The 20409-nt window shown below is 49.9% G+C and overlaps 1 protein-coding gene across 4 annotated transcripts; it reads right to left on the bottom strand.

Annotated features, from left to right (window-relative positions):
• Nucleotides 1-508: 508 nt before the first annotated feature.
• On the bottom strand, nt 509-20282 carry AVIL (advillin). Of its 4 annotated transcripts, none has more exons than XM_055396639.2 (19): nt 16924-20282; nt 15561-15635; nt 14626-14822; nt 13125-13233; nt 12925-13035; nt 12483-12685; nt 11922-12000; nt 11695-11793; nt 10884-11037; nt 10681-10781; nt 10061-10198; nt 9797-9955; nt 8375-8554; nt 6749-6894; nt 6500-6644; nt 4913-5101; nt 4243-4311; nt 3229-3345; nt 509-1122 (listed from the first exon to the last, which is right to left on the bottom strand). In XM_055396639.2, exons 1-19 carry the CDS (start codon nt 16987-16989, stop codon nt 1009-1011), a joined length of 2451 nt encoding a protein of 816 aa, XP_055252614.1. In that variant the 5' UTR covers nt 16990-20282; the 3' UTR covers nt 509-1008. The 4 variants fall into 4 exon arrangements, with proteins under 4 accessions (XP_055252614.1, XP_055252612.1, XP_055252613.1 ...); XM_055396637.2 differs by having other exon boundaries at nt 10681-11037; nt 16924-17008; nt 19454-20282; XM_055396638.2 differs by having other exon boundaries at nt 10681-11037.
• Nucleotides 20283-20409: the final 127 nt, after the last annotated feature.

The raw sequence follows: 20409 nt of genomic DNA, 5'->3' as shown, positions 1-20409 counted from the left end.
TGGGTGGGGCCTGAGGTTTCCTGGACAGCTGTGTGGCAGATTCTGGGATTCTTGTGCCAGAAACAGGGATCCCAGCTATCCCAGAGAGCTCCCTCAGCAGTGCCTCTTTTTTAAAAAAATTTAATAGTTTTGTTTGTGGCTGTGCTGGGTCTTTGTTTCTCTGTGGGCGTTTACTCTAGTTGTGGTGCTCGGGCTTCTCATTGCAGTGGCATCTCGTTGCAGAGCACGGACTCTATAGAGTTTGCAGGCTTCAGTAGTGGGGGCTTGTGGGCTCTGTAGTTGGGGCTTCTGTGCTCTAGAGCGCAGACTCAATAGTTGCAGCTCATGGGCTTTGTTGCTCCATGGCACGTGGCATCTTCCCAGAGCAGGGATTGAACTCATGTCTCCTGCATCAGCAGGTGGATTCTTTACCACTGAGCCACTCTAGGGAAGCCCAGCAGTGCCTCTTGACTCCCCAGTACTGAACGTTCTCTCTTATGACACAATAGTTACCCTAATGGGCAGACCCAAAATAAGAACTCCCGTTTTGTTCTTATAGGTATCTTTATTTGAAAACTTAAACTTCTGGCACATACAGATTTGAGCATTTAGATTTTGACTTCAGGGTATATATGTGAATAAATTTGATGATTTGTGGGTTAAATAGAAAATACCAACCTTAAAATTTAAAACAAACTTAGGCCCTTGCCCCAGAATTAAGCACTTTAAACACTTTTTCTGTTCTCTTACTTTTGACTTCTCCAGATTTTCATGCAGTTTTAGCGTTTTCTGCTAAGGCTTCAGCCAGAACAGCATAAAAATTTCAAAGTGAGCAGCTAACATCTTAGGTATATGACAACTAAGAAATGCAGGGATGAGAAAAATGGAATACATGCTGTGATTGGCAGGCTCTACTCTCTCTCCATTAAGTATAGTTGGACATTAGGCAGAAATTAGAGAAATTCTTTCCTGATGTTGGCACTGTCTGCTCTCTTCTGGGATCTTGTAATAGGCAGATGCCTTCTTGCCTCAGAAAAGCCCCTTTTCTTTCTTCATCTGGAGCTGTTTCCAGCCAGGCAGAGCAGCAAACTGCCCTCTTGTGATGCCAAACACAGAAACAAAGTCCTGTTCAGAGAGGTAATTCTAAGAGAGAAAACAAAGTTTCTAGTTAGAAGACCTGCTGCTAAGTCACTTCAGTAGTGTCCGACTCTGTGTGGCCCTATAGACAGCAGCCCACCAGGCTCCCCCGTCCCTGGGATTCTCCAGGCAAGAACACTGGAGTGGGTTGCCATTTCCTAGAAGACCTGGCACCTGTCAATATTAATGGGGTGGGGGCAGAGGGGCCAAGAGATAGTCCCAAGTAGTTTCTTGAAAGGGGAAGTAGAATGAATTTTTCAGAAAGTCTGTGTTTGACTTAAATTATTCATTGGCGAGCTCTTCAGCTTGTGGAATCCCACTATAGCCTGTGGAAGCGCTGACTGGGTTCACTGCACTTGCAGTCCCACCTGGCACCAGTCTCTTGCCAGAAGGACAAGAAATGGGTTATATATTATGTATGAGTGCTAAACATTAGGCTTTGGCTGAATGGAGAACTAAATTGAGTGACAGTTTTCCTTGCTTTATGCCCTTATCTGCCATTTTTTATTAATTTTTTTCTTTTTTTAATCTGCCATCTTTTATCCAGATGTTTTCCAATGCAGGATTAGGTGAATCTTGTTGAGAGCATAACATTCTAACATTTATTTATTAATGGTAATGAGTATTTTCAAGTCCAAGTAAAATTATTAAGATATGGTTTCTGTTTTCAAGAAAGTTGTAGCCCAGATCCTTAATAATTGGTTACATAAGACACTGTGGAAAATTTAGAGACCCTTCAAGTGAAAGTTACTCAGTTGTATCCGACTTTTTGCGACCCCATGGACTATACAGTCCATGGAATTCTCCTGGCAGAATACTGGAGTGGGTAGCCTTTCCCTTCTCCAGGTGATCTTCCCAACCCAGGAATTGAACCCAGGTCTCTTGCATTGCAGGTGAATTCTTTACTAGTTGAACCAGCAGGGAAGCCCATGAATACTGGAGTGGATAGCCTATCCCTTCTCCAGTGGATGTTCCCTACCCAGGAATTGAACCGGGGGGCAGGCAGATTCTTTACCAACTGAGCTATCAGGGAAGCCCAGAGACCCTTCAAGGGGAAAATAAATTCATTCATTCAACATGACTGTTAATTAAATCAGCTGAAACTTAAGTTGTGGCTATGATCTGCCAGGGGGCTTCCCTTGTAGCTCAGTTGGTGAAGAATCTGCCTGCAGTGCAGGAGACCCAGGTTTGATCCCCAGGTTGGGAAGTGTATCATCCCCTGGAGGAGGAAATGGCAACCCACTCCAGTATCCTTGCCTGGAAAATCTCATGGACAGAGGAGCCTGGTGGGCTGCAGCCCATGGGGTTGCAAAGAGTCGGGCATGACTGAGCGACTAACACTTAGGATCTGCCAGTCACCATTTAGGTGCTGAAAAGCTGAGAATGTGATGGTGAACAATACAGACAAGGTCCCTGCATTTGAAGGTATCAGGGAGTGGGGCAGATAGACAGTGAGTGACCAAGTACAAAGGGACTGTAGCGGTTGAGGGAGGCAGGGTCGGGTGGTCAGGGAAGGCCTTCCTGGGGAAGTGACCCTGCAGTTGTCACATGAGACGGACCTGGCTCTCTGATGATCTAGGAGAAATGTTTTTTCAGGCAGGTGCAGTAGCCAGCAGAAAGGCTCATGTTCGAGGAACATAAAAACAGCAACTGGCTAAAGGGCTGTAAGTGAAGACAGCAGTGGCCTGTAAGACGGAATCAGAGGTGGTCAGGGGCCAGGTTGTACAGGGCCTTGGAGGCCATTGCGAGGACTCTGGATTCTAAGTGCAGTGGGAAGCCATTCGAGGTGTGTTAAACAGAAGAGTATCATCTGCTCTAAAAGCCCATTGGTTGTAATATGGGGATCAGATTGTAGGGACAGAGGTGGAAACTCACTGGGGACCTGTGGCAGTGGTCCATGATGGCTTGAGCATGCTGGCAGCAGAGAGAAGGAAAGCACAGGTGGCAGCTAGCTGACGGGTTGATGTGGGAGGTGAGGAAAAAGAGTCAAGAAGGAGCCCTGGGTTTCCGGCTGGAGCTCCTGGGTCAGTCAGCTGTCTACTGAGTGTGTACAGTGTTGGCTGTACTCCGCGGTGGTGCTCACGCAGAGCTCCACTCATGGCAGTCACTCACCTCCTTTTTGGCAGGGTTCACATCCTCTGGCAACTCCTGACTCTGATTTTTCAGTAGAACTTCTAGGGGGTAATATTTTGGCTCAGAATTCAGGGGAAGGGTTGTGTCCCTCATATCCTAGGGAAGATAAGAATGTAGACACGATAAAAGACCACTCAGGTCTGTGCAATTGAAGTTGTGTTTATAACATTTAAATTTTGTTTTTTACCACTTCATCCTTTATAATCATCTTTTAGAACAGTGGTCCCCAACACTGGCTGCATGTCAGAGTCATCTGGAAATCTAAAATATTCTAGTTTGGGGGTTCTTGGGAAGCTGATTCAGTGAGTCTAAGGTAAATCCTGTATAGAGTTGGCGTAAATGTTTTGCATAAATCTCACTTAAATGCTGTGATCACATCCCTTCTCTTGGTACTTTTACTTGGGCTCTACATTTCTGGCTTTCAGATGATTTCATGTTGAAGTCATACTTCTCTTAAATACATTTTAAAGATGCTACATTGCCATGAGTTTTGAAATGTTGAGTTTGTAGAGCACAAACAACAAAATGCCAGATGGTTTGGACAGTGGTGCTGTGCACTGTCCTGATGTCAAAGAACTGTTGGATTCTCGGCCGAGAGCTCCACTTTTGGGGGGCTGTTAAAACAGCCTGAGTAATGGGGTAATGGCCTGAGTTTCTGTGGATGCCTCTGTCAGAAACTAATAGTGTCACCTGGGTTAGAAGCTTATTATTTCTGAAAAATACTACTAGTAAATTTAATCTCTCCTGAGTGACAGAGTTAAATAATTCAACTTGGTAACAGCAAGTCTATTCTAAATTCTGGAAGGCAGTAAAATAAGGAACTCGACTCTGAAGCCTGCTTTTTCTACCGATTAAAACAATCTTCACATCAAATTGGACCACCAGAGTGATACTGAGAAGGACATGATAGGGTTTTGGCCATGCTGTGTCTGTAGCATCTGCTGTTTCTCTCTGGCTCTGGTTGCCTGTGAATAGCTCCTGCAAGAAACTCACAGCAGTGATTCTTGTGATAGCAGCAGCGTCTCCCAGCTCCTCTTTTAACTGTTCATATGATTTCCCTGCCTGGAAAGAAGAGATGGAAAACACAGGATGAGACCCTGCTTACAGTGGAAGGACGTCTCAGGTCTGGTCTATAACCCTTGAGAGAAGCAAAAAAGCCAGGGGACAGAAGACATTTCAGAGATATGCAGAAAGGAAAATCCCCCCTTCCAGGTCTATGCAGGGTTGGAAGGTACTTAAACATGATCTGCACTCTTTGCTGGTGGCTCCTCAATGTTCCATACTAAGAGCAGTTGACTAGGAGTCAGAAAACCTGTCTTCTTCCTACTGGTTATGACTGTAGACAGGTAACTTCTCCTCTGAGCTTCCTCATTTGTAACACAGGCAACAATGTTCCCCTGGCTATCAGGATGTAATGGACATACTTCACAAACTTGACTGCTTCTCACATTGCCTGTTCCTGAGGCAAGCTGTGAATTTGCTGACTGATCTTACTGCTGTGCAGGGTGCGAAAGAGAAGGAAGGTAAAAACGGGAGAGGGGAGATGGGAGTGGGGAGGTACAGTCCTGGGTTGACTCGGCCCTCGAGTGCCCTGCCATCCTTCTGAGCTGTCAGTGCTGAGTACCCTGGCAGTAAGAACATCTCCCTGCTTCTCCGTTCTTACGCTCCAAATGTGAGGGTCCCAGGCCAGGAACCAGCCTGTGAAGATGGGAGGCTCGAACCCCTGTTTAACAATCAGGATTGGTGTGCCGGTGTCTCGGCCGCTGGGGTGAGTGTGCAGGTACTCCTGGGCAGTCGACAGAGCGCTGTCCTTCTCTGCGGCATTGGCCTCAGCCCCGATCCACAGGAACACCTGTTGTCGTAGAGACCGTTTGTTACTGAGCTCACGCCAAAGGCTAAGTACTAGATAGTACGCGCTGCCCCATCTTTCCCTGTCAGCGTAAAGTTTTTCTCAGGTTTGTTTTGATTTCTATATCTCCAGTCCTGAACTCTCTGAACTTCAGCTTCCTGAATCCAGCTTCTTGCAAAACATCTCTTGGCTGTCTCCAAGCACCTCAAGTATAACACCCCCAACACGTCGCTCTTTTCTAAACTTGTATCTGTGTCTCCATTCTTGGGGAATGGTGTCCATTCAGTCACCCAAGGCAGTAACCTGGGAATCATCCTGAATGCCTTCTGTATCACCAGGACTTAACTAGTTTACCTCCCGTGCTTTTGTCAAATGGGTCACCGTCCATTCAGCTCTACTCCCCTGCTTCTGTGTGGGCCGGCAGCAGCTCTTTCTGGACTAGGACCATGGGGCGCTGACGGGCAGTCTTCTTTTTTCTTACACCCCCTCCCTCCTCTCCCACACTCGCCAGAGTGAGTGACCTCAAGCACAGTCTGACCATGTCACTCACCTGCTTACATTTCAGTAGCTTTCCAGGGTAAGTTTCAGACTTCTTGACTTGGTTGGTAAGGTCCATACCTACTTCTTTAGCTTCACCTCTAGGGCACTCTTTAACTCTGTCTTATACTCTGATAATACTCTTTGTAGTTCCCTATATACTAGACTATTTCCTGCCTTTTTCTTTTGCCTGGAATGGCCTCTTTACCTGATTAATACCTGTTTCTCCTTGGAGTCTGGGAGCCACCTCCTCCAGAGTCTTCTCTGAGCCCCTGAACTGTGTTGAGTGCCCCTAGTTTGTGTTCCCATGGCACTTCATGTGTACCTCCATCACAGTAGGATGATGATTCTATGTCCGGTCTCCTCCACCCTCCGTCAGCCTGTGGACTCTGAGAGTGGGGCGGGGCCCTTCGCCTTAGTGACACCACACCCAGCACAGTGATTAGAAAGGAGGAGGTGTTTGCTGAGCCGAATTAAAGAAAACCGGCTGTGGTGGAGGGGTGGCCTTGAAGATGGGTGGCCCTTCTATCCCTTTATTCCCCCAAAGGCCCATATCTGCAGGTGTGGAGCCTGCTGCTCTTGGGCCTGACAGAATGGAGTGTGTGATAGGATGGCGTGATTTTCCCAGAGCATGGTGGGAAAATTCCCAGGATGGTGAGTTGTAAACAACATTCTGTTCTCTCCAACCCCGGCAAAAAAGCAGGCTTTTCCTTTGGTCACCACTGAAAATTGTTTGACTGACTTGGGGATAGTCCAGGGCTACCCTGGCTTAACTGGGGTTTGGGGGAGAGATACTATACAAAAAAATAGCCTAAAGCTTGAGGATGTCTATCATTCGTTCCAAGCTCTCCGGCTGTGTCTTACCTGGTCCCAGGTATCCAGGAGCATCACGTCACCTGGGTTCAGGTCATCCTGGGTGAAGTCTATGATCTCAGTGACAGTGAACCGGCCAGTCTTATTGGAACATTCAAAGAGACGAGACTGGACATCTAGGATCTCCTGCTGTAGTCTGCAATACAGTCCGTGTAGAGGTGAGCTGCTTGGAAATCACCTGCAGTGCACCAGTCTGGGAGGCAGGGGGAGCCAAACAGAGGGGAGGCTGCGGTCCTGTACCTTTTGTCACTGGCATAGGGAATTTTCCCTCCCAGCAGGTCCCAGAACTCAGCTGGCTCCTGGCCCTCAGCCACTGTGTTCTCGGTGCCATCACAGAGAAGTCCGGCCAGCTCCTTAGCCATCGCCCGCTCATCCCCACTAGACCCCTAAGAATGGGATGGGGAGAACACAGATGTTAGTCACACACAGGCACGTTGATGTGGGAATAAAGCACCTTAGACTAATAACTCAGCGTAGCCAGGATTAGTTACCAAGCCAAAAGACCTCAGGACCGGGAGATAGATGGGTGAGTTCCGGTGCTGGGAAGGGCGGAGGCGGGGGTGGGGGTGGGGTGGGGTGTGGGTGGGAAGGAGGAAAACAGTGTGGTAGCAAAGGACAAGACTAGACTCTGAAATGCTCAGTGGGTCACTTTTGTTTCACCTTCAGTTGGAATTTTAGCACCTACTTTTGATTATTTTTTTAAGAAAAAAATTAAGCTTATTTTTAAAATTATATACTGGAAAGTTCACCCTTTCTGCCATAGAGTTCTATGACTCTTGACAAATGCATAGAATCATGCTACTACCACCACAGCGAAAACAGACAAGTTGCCTCACCACTGCAGAAGTTTCCCTCAGACTACCCACCCCTTTGTAGTCAAACCCTCCCTGAATCCTTAGCCTCTGGCAACCACTGATCTGTTCTCCATCATTACAGTTTTGCCTTTTCCAGAACCTGGTAAATGGAATCCTACACTGTGTGACCTTTGAGTCTAGCTTCTTTCACTTGGCATAATGCATTTGAGATTCTTCCTTGCAGTTGTGGGTGTTCTGTAGCTGAATAGTATTCCATTCCAATTGTGTGGAAGCACCACTGCTTGCTTAACCATCCTCCAGTTGATTTGCTTCCAGTTTTTGGCAATTACAAACAAAGGTGCTATTAAACATTTGTGTATAGGTTTTTCTGTGAAGGTAGTTTTTTATTTCACATGGGTATATACCCAGGAATGGAGTGGCTGGCTCATACAATAAGCATATGTTTTATAAGAAACTGTCAAATTGTTTTCAAAGGCCATATCTGCATTCTCACCTGCAGTGTGTGAGAATTCCTATTGCGTTTTGTCCTCACCAGCACTAGATATTATCGGTTTTTTAGTCATTAGTCATAGGTGTGTAGTGGTATCTCATTGGTGTTTCTATTTGCATTTCCCTAATGACTATTAACACTGAGCAGCTTTTCCTATTCAATTCTCTTTTGTAAAACAGTTCTAGTGCTTTTCAATGCAGATGAAATCTGAATTGACAAAAACCATATTTTGAGTGTTCTTTTGTTCATGTTAATGCCTGTCCTATTACAGTCCACCAAACTGGTGTGGAAAGATTGCCTTTTCCATCCTGCATCCAGCCTCCATGTGTTTAGCTGTTTATGGAGGGTCCCCTGGGTGTGAGCAGTGCCATTATTGAGTGTGTAACTGGAGGCCTAATTGTGAGGAATATTGCTGGTCCCTTTGAAGAATCTTTAGGAAAAGGCTCCTCTTTTTGAGGACTGCTCCAGCCTACTGTAAGTTCCTTTGCCCTTGCTGACCAGAGGGTGGGCGCAGGGCTGGGAGCCAAGGGCTGGGTGTGACTGCTGGGCCAGCCGTCCTACCTTGCCATACCACAGGTAGTGCTCTGCCTGGGTCCGCAGCAGAAAGACATCATTGGAGTTTAGGGAGGAGGTGAAGGCTGGAACCTCCACTGCTTTGGTGTTAGATTTGTCATGTCCTTGAATCTGGAAGAGTCTTACTGGAGGATCCGGCTCAGCATTTCCCTTCCTAGAAGTCCCACCCTAGAGAGAAAGAGAAAAGCAGAGTCCAGATCTAAGGTATACTGTGTGCGCTGAGCACTGGGCCAGCGCTGTGGAGAACAGGGCTGTATCTGACCCCATCTTTGCCATCACGGAGCTTCTAAGCTAACTGGGAGAGGTCGAGGTGAGCTGGAGTTATGGTACCAACAGTGTTAGCTTTCAGGGGACTTCCCTGATGGTCCAGCAGCTAAGACTCTGTGCTCCCAGTGCAGGGGGCCCAGCTTCTCTGGTCAGAGAACTAGATCCCACATGCCACAGCTAAGACCCTCTGTAGCCAAATAAATAAATATTTTTAAGAAATAGTGTTAGCTTTCATTCTGAGACCTGGGCTATATGCCAGGCTCTTTTCTGGTGTCTTGCTGCTGCTGCTGCTAAGTCACTTCAGTCATGTCCAACTCTGTGTGACCCCATAGACGGAAGCGCTCCAGGCTCCCCCTTCCCTGGGATTCTCCAGACAAGAACACTGGAGTGGGTTGCCATTTCCTTCTCCAATGTGTGAAACTGAAAAGTGAAAGTGAAGTCGCTCAGTCGTGTCCGACCCTTAGCGACCCCACGGACTGCAGCCCACCAGGCTCCTCCATCCATGGGATTTTCTAGGCAAGAGTACTGGAGTGGCTTGCCATTGCCTTCTCCGCCTAGAGCCGCTAGTGGACGGTGCCTTAGCTATATCATTTTATTGATCCTCATAATAACTCTGTGAAGTAGGTATTATTATCCCACTGTGCAGGTGGGGAAACTGAGGCTCAGAAAATTGGCTAATTAATGACAAGACTAGGACTTGACCACAGACTTGTGTGTATCAAGCATGTGATGCCATACAGTCCTGGTGGCGCTTCAGCCAAGGCTTTCAGGAAGACATGGGACTTGAATCTGAAGGGGCACAATGGCTGCGGGAGGCAGACAGGGAATGATAGGGCACATGTGAGGTCTGAAGAGGAGACCTACCTGAAGAGTGGAGTGTGGAGGTTAGGGAGCTGGGGGTGATGCACCTGCACAGGTAATATGGGCCAGATTATACGAGACCTTGAACATGAACTGGGCAGGGGTGTGGACTTGAAGCCTAGGCAGCCGGGATGCACTTCAGTGTCTTAGAGTCACCCGCTTCTCGTCTGTGTCCAGCCCAAGCCCCACTCTCCACCCCTCCTGTCCGCTGCCGCAGGGCCCTGCTGCCCTGCTGGTTCTGAGCATTCTGCTTCTGGTGTAACTGTACCTAAGGTTTCTCACCTCAAAGATGACCAGCTTTCCTTTGAAGATGGCCATGAAGTGGCGCGGCTCCTTCCCCATGGTAACCCGAACCTGCATGGGGGCCCCTTCAAACTGCTGGTCCACCTCTACCGCCTGATATGCTGAGGCTGCCAGCTCATCCTGTGAGGCGTGGCGGCCCTGCAGGGGTGAGAGGGGTGCAGTGGGTCCCTGCCACCCCCAGCCCCAGCTCAGCGGCCAGAGGAAGCACCACGATCCAAAGCTAAGAGCCTGGCCCAGGCCTACCTGCCAGATATACAGGATGTAATGAGGCTTCCCATGCATCTCGTACGTATAGAGAACCAGATAGCAGTCTCCCCCGTAAAAGAAGCCATGCCACTGGTGCCCCACGGGGACCAGCTCCAGGTTTTCTATCCTCCAGACCTGGGCATAGAAGGAGACACAGTTCCCCAGGGATGGGGAGTCCTCTGTGAACAAACAGCCACCTGGAGGGAACTGGGCCATGCTGAGCAGAGAACCAGGTGGATGAGGCACAAAGGTCCATTCACAGTGTCCCTCATCCTCTGGTGCTTCCTCCCAGTGCTGAGGGCTTATCCCATTTGCATGATTTGAATCCGGAGAACTAGGTCATCCCTGGTCAGATGCACCCCCATCACAGCTCAGAGGTGATTTGAATGTGTCTGCCAGCTGAGCTGTTGACAGCACACTGGGGTGTCTACCTTTCCCTCCCCTGAAGACTGTGGGGGAGCCCTGCAGATGCAGACACCTCTTAGGGAAGAGTCCTGAGGCCCCAGAGGTGACAAGGGAAGCGGAGGAGACAGGATCCCGTGAGCTCCTCTGCAGCAAAGCAGCCAGGAGAGCCGGTGCCCTGCCTGCCCTGGCACTTGGGTGGCTGGGCTTATTACCTCAACTTTGCCATTGCCGTCGTCCACCATTCTTTCCTGGGCTGCCACCTCTGGTTTGGTGTGCAGCAGAGTTACATCAAATTTATCCTGGAAAACCTTCGCTGCAGAGAAGGGGTTGGGAGAAGCCAGGTGAGTGAAAAGCATCCATGCCCGTCTTTCTAGAGACTCCCCACAATGAGAACACCATCTGGGGGCAGTCTTACCGACTTTACCCACGCTGAATGTTTTCCCCAGACCCACGGTCTGTTCCTTCACTGTCCACTTCTGGAACAGCTGCTTGAACATGGCTGACTCGGCACCGTCATTGACGGTCTCCACGTTGGTGCTGCTGGGGTAGCCCTTCATCCTGATGAAATCCTGGGGGTACCCCCACCCCCAAAGGCAGGTCAGTCAGGGGATGCATTGGGTTCTTGGCTTGGTAATTCACCCCTCTGAAGCCACTGGGTAGGATTGTTCCCTTCTGGGAGTCAGAGTCAAATTCTAACTCACTTCTGTCTAGGAACCAGGCTAGCTGCCTCAAGGGAAGGACTGAATGGAACATTTTGGCATTCCTTCATTGGTCACGATTATTACTGATTTTTTTTTAAATCCTTTATAGTATATTCCTTCAGCACTTCTGTATGCTACTGACTTTGCATCACCTTCATTTGCTTTTTTTGCTTGGAAGATGCATCCTGCTTGGTTCAGCTGCAGGAGGCTGCACAATAATGTCATAAGTTCCTTGAGGACAGGGCTGTTGATATGTGATACCGCCTTCAATAATAACAGCCACCTTTTATTGGGCAGGTGTGTGTGCCAGTGTGTTTGAGTGCTTTACAAATGTTATTTAACCATCACAACAACCCCAGGAGGTAACACTAGACTGGGATTTGAATCCCAGTTTGTCTGTCTGACTTTGAAGTCCCGGATATAACTGTGATGTTTTGTGCTCTAGTGCCTAATATGGCTCTCCAAGCACTTCTGACGTTTCATGGACAGACTTTTTGGATAATACTGCATGTCCATAGCTCCTACCAGGGCTTTAGACATGGCCATCTGTTTCTCAACCTTTGTGGCTCCTCTTCCTTTCCACACATAGATCTTGGTTCCACTTTGGTCCAGGATGTAGCAGTCCTGAAGCAGATGGCCAAGGACAAAAATGGTTACTGCTGCCCGAGACCATAAGGAAGGCCTCTCCATGCGGCCTGCCTCTGAAGCCAGGTCCGGTTACCCCAAGCCAAACCCACCCAAGTGCTACTCACATCAGGGTTCAGTAAGTCCTGGACCAGAGGCCTCGTCGCTACCTCTGTGACCGCCAGCTGCCCAGATGAGTCTGAGACACTGGAGAAGGGGAGAAGTTAGCCTGTACCTTCCCTTCTACAAAGCATCATGTGGTCAGTTTGCTATTTCCTGGCTTGGTCTTAGGATGGAGTTTCTGGGTAGAGTTTGACTTCTTGCGACAGGCATGGCTTGAGTGCGGACTGAGATATGATGGACGCTGTTGTCTGGGGGAGACTTCTGTGCATCTCTTTCCTGAATATTATCTCTACCCGGCCCCTGACATTATCCCATCCACACCCCTGGGATGCATAGACCTGAGTCAAAGAACATTCTCTCCTAGAGACCAGGAATCATTGCTAACAAGAGCAGGCAGTAGCTGCTCAGGGAACAACGAGCTCCTTGTAGAAGCTGCATTTGAAGAAATACTGAAAGAAACCCATGTGCCTGCACCCCAAATGGAGCCAAGCAGAAGTGCTTGTTTCTCTGGGGGCCACCTTCCCCCGACCCCAGCTTCCAACCAGCAGCCAGCCTTAGCTACTCACTGATACAACGTGATATTTGATTTCTGCTGCTGATCTATGACCTCGTCTGGGACTGCCGGTTGGATAACGGAGCGCCGGCCGAGGGTGTCCTGAAGGACCTTCATCAGCTCCGGGCTGGCAGCCTCCTTGTCTCCCTCAATCACTCCTATCTCAGCACGGCCCCCTCGCTCCCTGTCCCGAATATCCTTTGCCAGAAGCATCGCCTGTAAAGAAAGCCAGGGATGCCCTTAGCTCCAAGAGAAGCAGCCTGGGTCCCAGACACAGGGGTTACCCTGATGCTGAGGAACCCCAGGCTGAGTCACAGCCTGTCATGTGGCCTGTCTCTGAAACAGATGCTGCTCAAAGGCAGGCCGTCTGGCTGGAAGGGCAGGAAAGAGCCAGTCAGGAAAGAAGAAGCAAAGAGTAGCTGGGGGAGAGGAGGGGCCGGCCGCATGGGCCACACCTTCAGGCGCTCCCCACTGCTACTCTCCGGGCCGTTCCACTGGACGATGACCTTTCCAAGATCCAGCAGGAAGACATCCCCTCGGTTAAAACTGTCCCAGCTCATTTCCACCTGCAGGGAAGAGGTAGACATCAGGCAGGAGGAATTCCCGGGTGGCAGGCTGAGGCCTCAGGCGCAGGATAGACGGGGGCAGGACTGACCTCAGTGGCCCGGATGTTTCTCTTCCCCTTCACGTGCAGCAGCCGCTTCACACCGTAGGTGTTGGTCTCCACGTGCTTCATCCCAGAGGCCACACCCCCCTTCTTGTAGCTGAGGGAACAGCCGTTGAGTTACTTACTGAGAACCTGCTGTGTGCCAGGTGTTGGGGAGAGTGGTGGGTCACATAGAGGCAGACTTTGCCCGCATGGGTGATGATGGTACATGTGCAAGGGAAATACTGATGCTGGTCACCCCTGCCACAGACTTGCCCTCAGTGGGGGGCTTTTTGATAGAACATTTGGGGCTGTCTTCTCTGGAGGACTGACATTTGAGTTGAGATATTAAGAGTAGGAACCAACCACCAGAGGACTAGATCTCCAGACAGAGGAGTGATAGAGTCCCCTCGGCATGGAAGAGCTTGTTTTGTTTTCTTGAAGCTGAACATCATGTGTGTTGGGGGAGGGGCACAAGTCATCTCCCTGTGGCCTGAAGACCAATTCACTCCAGGAAACCACTCTCCTGCCTTTGGTTCTCACCCCAACCCAGCCTCCTCTAGGCATCCCACATGTAAAGGGCACCCAGAAAGCCCCCAGGAGCAAAAGGCCTCTGTTGCTGGGCTCCCTGGTGACTCGGCAGGCAGCTCTGTGCCCAGAGGGTCCTCAGTGAGGGCTGCTCACCTTGCAAGAACTGGCCTTCGACCAGCCTCAGAACTTTTGAGCTCCTTGGAATTCTTTTGTTTTAGATCTCAAGTGTAAATTTTGGAGGTGATCAAACTCCTCAGTTCTTGGAAGGCTGTCATCACTGGCCTTTACAAGACCCCCCACTTGTAGTGTTTCTGTGTTCCCTTTTATCTGCATACCCTCCCCTCCCCGCCTCTTCTCCCCACCATAGGCATCCATTCTAACAGTTTAACATCTATCTATTTTCATTTTGGTAAAATGTGGGCTGTTGTTTTGTGCTTATGTCATTTTTTACATTCTGTTCTATATTTCAAGCCTGTTTCTTCCTGTGTTCCTTAAGCCCAATTTTTAAGGTGTGTCCACAGGTCAGATGTGTCTCTAATGTGATGGCATGGTACTCTGTGGTGTCTTGGAGTATTTCTCCTGTTCAGTCTCCCTGGGGGAGGCACGCCTCACTGCCTGCAGCTTCTCACCATCACTAATACCACTGTGAACATTCTGGCTCCCGTGCCCTTGTGGACCTGGGAACGAGAATTCCTTTGGGTCACCCCCCCAGGGGGTGGGACCTGCCCCAGTGGCAGTAGCAGACTGCCCTCCGGAACACTGGACCAGTCCTCGCTCCCACCTGCAGGGGACCAGGGTGCCCATGTCCCCACAGCCTTGCCAACACTCAGCACCACCCAGCTCTCTAACTTACACTGGGGAAAGGACAGCTTTGTTTTGATTCGCATTTCTCTGATTACTCTCTTCGCATACGTTTTAGCCTTTGGGTTTCCTCTTTGGTGGACCACGTCTGCGTCCTGCTGTGTGCCCAGCTACTCACATGATGCCCTGCTTGAAGTAGCCGCGGAAGGTGTCGGACTCGTGGTACTGGACCTCCCGGTGCTGAACGGGGCTGCCCCCCAGGTAGTCGTCCAGCTGCGTAGTGTAGATGGCTGCGCAGCTCTGTTCATCCTGGGATGAATCCTTCCCAATCCAGAAGTGGATGTCCTGGGAGAGGAGGCTGCCCACTCTCCGGGTCTGGGGTGTAGTCAAAGAGATTGGCTCAGGGGCCAGTTCGCCCCTCTGGTCTGGGAACATAGCTGCCTAGGGTGACTTGTGTCCCATTCTTGGCAGGCTCAGGCCTCTGTGTCCTGCTCTGCGGTCTCTTCCCCGCTGCACTGGCCCCTGGGCAGACCTGTTCCGTGACTCAAGCCCTACCTAGCAGCCCAAGTCCCTCCCTACATTGGGAGAATGCTGACAGCTTACAGTCCTCCACATAAGCAGAGGTTGGGGGGGTCTTGCCAGGTTGGACTGCAGGCAAGAGTTCTCTTGTTGCTCATTTGCACCCCTGCACTCTCACAGCTGTACAGAGCTGCTGTCTGCCAGCATGGCTCTGTCAGCACCGTCCACGTGGGAGACTGTTCCCTCGGCTAGGTGAGCACTTTTGAGGCCAGAGATGGCCCTGTGTCCACCTGGCTTCTTCCACAGCACTGTAATCTGGGTTCTGGGCCCAGGAGGCCGAAGCCTGGCTATGGGCCACATGCTGAGGCTCAGACTGAGGGCCACACCCCCACCCTCTGATGTAAAATTTAAAACCTTGGCCTAAGCACAGCCTTTGATAGTCAAACTGGAAGCCTGTTCCATGCAACAGCGAGGAAGAATCAAGACGTTACCAGAGGCCTGATACCAGTGGGCAGATCTCCCAGGGAAGCCCCAGAGCTGGCTCTCTAGGGAGGAGCTTGTGAGAATCAGGGAAGAGGGCGAGACTGTGCTCACCGAGAGGATGACGTAGCAGTCTCCCTCATAGAAGTTGCCGTGGGCACTCAGGGGCACCAGCGCCAGCTCCATTTTCTGGAAGGACATGGGGTGTGGATAGGCTACATTCCTTCCCCCTCATCCCCCAAGCCTCCTCCCCCCACGCTATTATTTGGCACAAGTGACAGGGCTGGAGAGTGGGTGGAAAGGTACGGAGATGTTCCCAACGGGTCATGGCGGCCAGCCCCAGGATGAGCGCACGCCCCTCCGGCTTCTGCTGAGCTCAGCCTGCACAGCCCTGGGTCTCTCCTCCTCCCACCACCTGCCTGGTCTCATCTCGCTACACTGAGGAACCTGGTGAGCGCCCTCAGTCCTATGCAGTTGGGTATAAGCCCTCAAGGAAGAGCCTCAAGTCTCTGAGCCAAAGCACTGGGGTCTCCAGCACTGATTCCATCCACCGAGCGCTGGCCCAGGTCAGAACGGAGTGGAGTACCCAGATTCTGTGAGGCGCTGAGGGCTGACTGTGTGCAGGTTCCATGCTGAGGGTTCCTGTCTGGAGTCTGGATTGGAGCTCTGATGCATCTGTCATAGCATGTCTGGGCTCGTCCCAGGAGAGCCATTCATGTGGCCTCAGATGGGACTTTCATCACTGTCTCCAAGGAGGTAAACTTGCGGTCCTAGGTGAGTGTATTGTATGTAAAATATGTGTGTCAAATGTGAAAATGTTAAATATCCCACAATTTGTGTAACTTTTTGTTCCTATCAGTTGTTAAATGCACGGAGAGCCTTAAAACAGTGGGATGACCTGGCTCTGAGCAGCTTTCTAGGCAGCTGTGACCCCTCCTGTGGACGACAGTGAGGTGGGCATCTCCTCTGGGTTTTATGCAGCAGTCCCTCACTGGGCTCAAAGTAGGGAGGAGGTGAAGCTTTCTGGGCCAGGGCGGTTCCCAGCTACAGACGGGTGGCGCTCCAGGTCAGTCAGAGGGGCTCAAGCCAGAGTAGAAGGGATGAGCAGGGCCCCCATCTATGCTGTACTCAAACCTCCTACTTTGCAGGAGCTACAGTGCCCCGTGGAAGACAGGTTCCATTGTCCTGACTAGAGCAGCCAGTAGTCTTGGGGCTTTCTGGGTGGCCCAGGCCCCACCCATCTCTGCAGGGCATTTACTGGAAGTGCACTGGCTGGATAAAGGGCCAGCTTATTTTTGCTTGGAGCCCTGCTCCTAAAGTGAAGAGCCTTTCTTCCACCTCACCCGCCCGCTCTGTGCACCCAGGAGGGGTCAAGGATAGGAGACCGTGCTCTTCAGTGCTGCCGAACCACTAGCAGGAGACTGAGTGTGGGGGGCCTTCAGCAGCCCAGGAGGCTGCCCCGTCCAGCCCAGCTCACCTCTATTCTCCAGGTGATGATCCCAGGGTCGTTGCCCACAGCCCGGAAGGTGCTGCTCAGAGACATGGAGCTTGTCTTCCCGGGACTGAAACGTCACAGAGCAAGTGAGGAGATCCCTCTCAGAGCAGGCATCCCACCTGCTTTCCTCCTAAGTCACTTCCCAATCTCCTGTCAGCCATCCGGCCACATCCTCATGGAGTATCCCTGCACTGTCTGTCACAGTGATGTGGGAAATGACTTGTCCAAGTTCACGTCGTTAAGGTCAGGGGGTGGCGCCCACTGGAAGTTCTGCTTCCCCCTTGCCACTTCCCTTGTTAAGAGCTCTGGTAACAGGCATGACTATTTACCAGAAGGGTGACAAATGTGTTAAACCCTTTGTTGACTGACTTTATTTCTCTCATTTAATTCTCATAAGCTGAATATATTTCCTTCATCTTACATTGTGGGAAAATTGAGGTTCAGAGAGGTTAAATAATTTGCTCAATATCACTAGAAAGAAATCCATACCTGATCTTAAAATCTCTGTTCTAATTACTCTGAGGTACTGCAACCCTTCCTAACTTACCTAAATCCAGTGGCACATGGGGCTGGAAAGCTTACATCAGAGTAAAACTGAGATTCCTTCTGTCCTTCTTATTCCAATTCTCCCAGACTCTCTGCTTGGCAGGTCCTCTTCACAGTCCACTTTTTGGGCTTTCACTTACCAGACTTTTTAAAGTGAACCATCCTTAAACTATCCCATCCTGCTTTTGTCATATGACTAATACATTCCCTGTACCTCATAGAAGAAAAGGGAAAGTAAAATGGTAGAACTGGGACATAGAATTCAGGGTGTGGACTTCCCTGAAGTCCATCACTTAAGACTCCAGGATTTCCAATGCAGGGGGTGGTGGGTTGGACCTCTGGTGAGTACTGAGTTCAGGGTGCCAGCAGGGACAGGTGGCCATGGCCCATGGACAGATCCTCCCCCGCCACCACAGACCCAGCCAGTGGTGCAGTGGCCTCCCACAGGCAGGGTGGGGAGAGAGGGAGAGGTAAAGAGGTGTGCATTGTGTACCATCAAGGCGTGTCTAGGGTTATCAGCACCTACACATGTCTATGGCCACACAGCCTTTACATAATGAAAATTCCTGTCCGGTTCTTGCTTTCAAGGGGCTTGCAATCTCATGATACACATAACTGATGAATGCTCTCACAAGGCAAAGGTAAAGGATGGGCTTGACTGATTCATTAATTCATAGGAAAAAGAAAAAATAAAAACCAAACACCCTGAAAGGTCTCTCTGGGATTTTGCTGTCAAAGTGTTAGTCACTCAGCCGTGTCTGACTCTTTGTGACTCTGTGGACTGTAGCCCATCAGGCTCCTCATCCATGGAATTCTCCAGCCAAGAATACTGGAGTGGGTAGCCATTCCCTTCTCCACGGCATCTCCCTGACCCAGGGATTGATCTCGGGTCTTCTGCATTGCAGGCAGTTTCTTTACCATCTGAGCCACCAGGAAAGCCTGGGGTTTGGCTATTTGGAAGCATATTGTGCTTGTTAGGAGGAGCATGCCTGGCCATTCTTTTCTTGAACCTTGGTAGATGAACCTAGGTTTAGGTATGTGCCATTATCTAGTGTGGACATTGGCAAAACAAAAAAAGACAAACAAAAACCTCTCTTTGTCTACTGTTCTAAGCAGGCCTAAAGCAGAGCAATGATGCGGAGCAGTCAGTGTTGGAGGATTTAATTTGATAACGCGCACTGCCCCACCCTGTGCTGCTCGGAACTGCTAGGGAATATTTGTTCAGGTTTTCTGCAAATACTAGACTTCAGTCACTAAAGGCAAATGCCATGACCCAACTAGGGGAAGGGGATAAAGACTAATTTGTTCCTGGGAGAGAGCTAAGTGTAAACCTGCTAAAAGACAAACCCGTTGGCACTAACTAGGACTGAGTCCAGAGGCCAAAAGCGGTCCCAATTCCCAACAGGGACTTAGCAGTCAAGACACTCACTGGGCCAGGAGCCCGAAATGCAGGACAGGACATACTCACAGAAGGAACTCTGCTGTACTGGACACCTAGAAAGTGCGATTCCGTCTGTGACACCAAAGTCTCCCAAAGGCCTCCGTCCCTCCTCAACTCCTAATTTCTTAACTTAGTGCCCTTTGACACTACTACTAGGTGGAGTGCAGTTTTGAAATCCCAGGTTAAAAGGCAGTGGCCCTTAATTCCTATCAATACTCCTATGAATGAACCCCAAGTAGAGGAAGCTGGTTTTCATTTATACCTTGCTCTACACCATCTTTTTGAGCTGGGGTATTCTCCATCTTTCCCAGCTTTTGAAAATTTGCCTTAATGTTTAGGGATCTCTTAAAAATTACCTCAATTTCTCAGCAGGAAGTTTGCAAAACTGACAAGCTCCTGGTTCAATCTTCTAAAAGCCTCATCCAAGAAGACAAGGCCAAGGAAATTTCAATCTCCTCCTTTGTTTCTTCCTAGTCCAGTAAAATTGTTCTACTGACATGCACCTATAAACCAGAGAGAACTTACCTTGCCTTCTCTCACCAGTCTTCCCAGTTTTCTGGCAGCGGGTAAGCAGTGTTGAGGAACCACCCAATGTGGGAGGCTCCAGGCCCTGCTGCCTTCTCTTATTAATGGCTGTGCAGACACTGGATTATATTTGCTTGGGTTTGCATCTTAACCGCATTTTCCTAGTCCTGGCCAATCACCGCCAACCTAGCCCTGGGCTTGACTTATTCAAACCAGAGGGAAAGCTTTATCTGTTCCTATTCAAAACAGCAAAAACAAGAGCAGACTTTTAAAGGCTTCTTTTTAACTCCAGTTCCACGCCCTGATCTAATTGATTTTTTCAAAGTGCAGTCCATCAATAATGCAGGAAAGAGGGTGGGAGGATATGAAATTTGCCATCCTGTAGATATGAATGCATTACACTGATGACAGGAGGCAGGGCTGGGCTGCCCGCTGAGCCCCTGGGATGTCCAGGCTGGCAAGCACCTCCCCGAGAAGCTTCTGGGCATTTCTCAGAGGTAAAATCTGGGTGAAGGGCCTACAGTGTGTTATCAGGTCATTCTGTTTTGTCCCTTGGGGGGGGGACATATGGCAGTCCAATTAAAATTTGAGTGCCTACTATGTGCCAGCAACCACTGTTGAGTTTCAGGGTTCCTGCTCTGGGCAAACCAGCAAGGGGCACAGAAAGAAGACGCTAAGTCCCAAAGTCTCTCCGGGGCTTTTGGTTCCTCCCCAGAAGTCAATAGGACACCAAGCATATGCTTATTAAGCACCTGGAGGGAATGGGGTTGGTTCCACCCAGGGGCCAGGAAAGAGCTAATGGAGCCCGACTTCTGTGACCTTGGGCAGAATCCCTGTGCTGAGTCCACAGCTGGTTTCCTAGCCTGGGCACTCCAGCCTCATAATGACAGAGGGGTTTTGAAGGAAGAAGGGAGGGGCAGCGGGGGTGGGGGTAAGTTCTGAATGAACAACAGCAG

The sequence above is a fragment of the Moschus berezovskii genome, chromosome 6, assembly GCF_049115385.1.
Source record: "Moschus berezovskii isolate FMDL1 chromosome 6, NW_MosBer_1.0, whole genome shotgun sequence".
NCBI classification, from domain to species: domain Eukaryota; kingdom Metazoa; phylum Chordata; class Mammalia; order Artiodactyla; family Moschidae; genus Moschus; species Moschus berezovskii.
This window is presented reverse-complemented; position numbering and strand designations above follow the sequence as displayed.

Bases quoted from the DNA above. Each gene is read 5' to 3' on its own strand.
- AVIL (XM_055396638.2), bottom strand. From the start codon at position 16,989: ATGTCTCTGAGCAGCACCTTCCGGGCTGTGGGCAACGACCCTGGGATC. The intron at 13,036-13,124 runs GTCAGTCCTGCC...TCTTCCCTGCAG, and splicing joins GAAACATCCGGGCCACTGAG to GTGGAAATGAGCTGGGACAG. The intron at 4,312-4,912 runs GTAAGAACGGAG...TCTTCTTTCCAG, and splicing joins GGGACCCTCACATTTGGAGC to GCAGGGAAATCATATGAACA.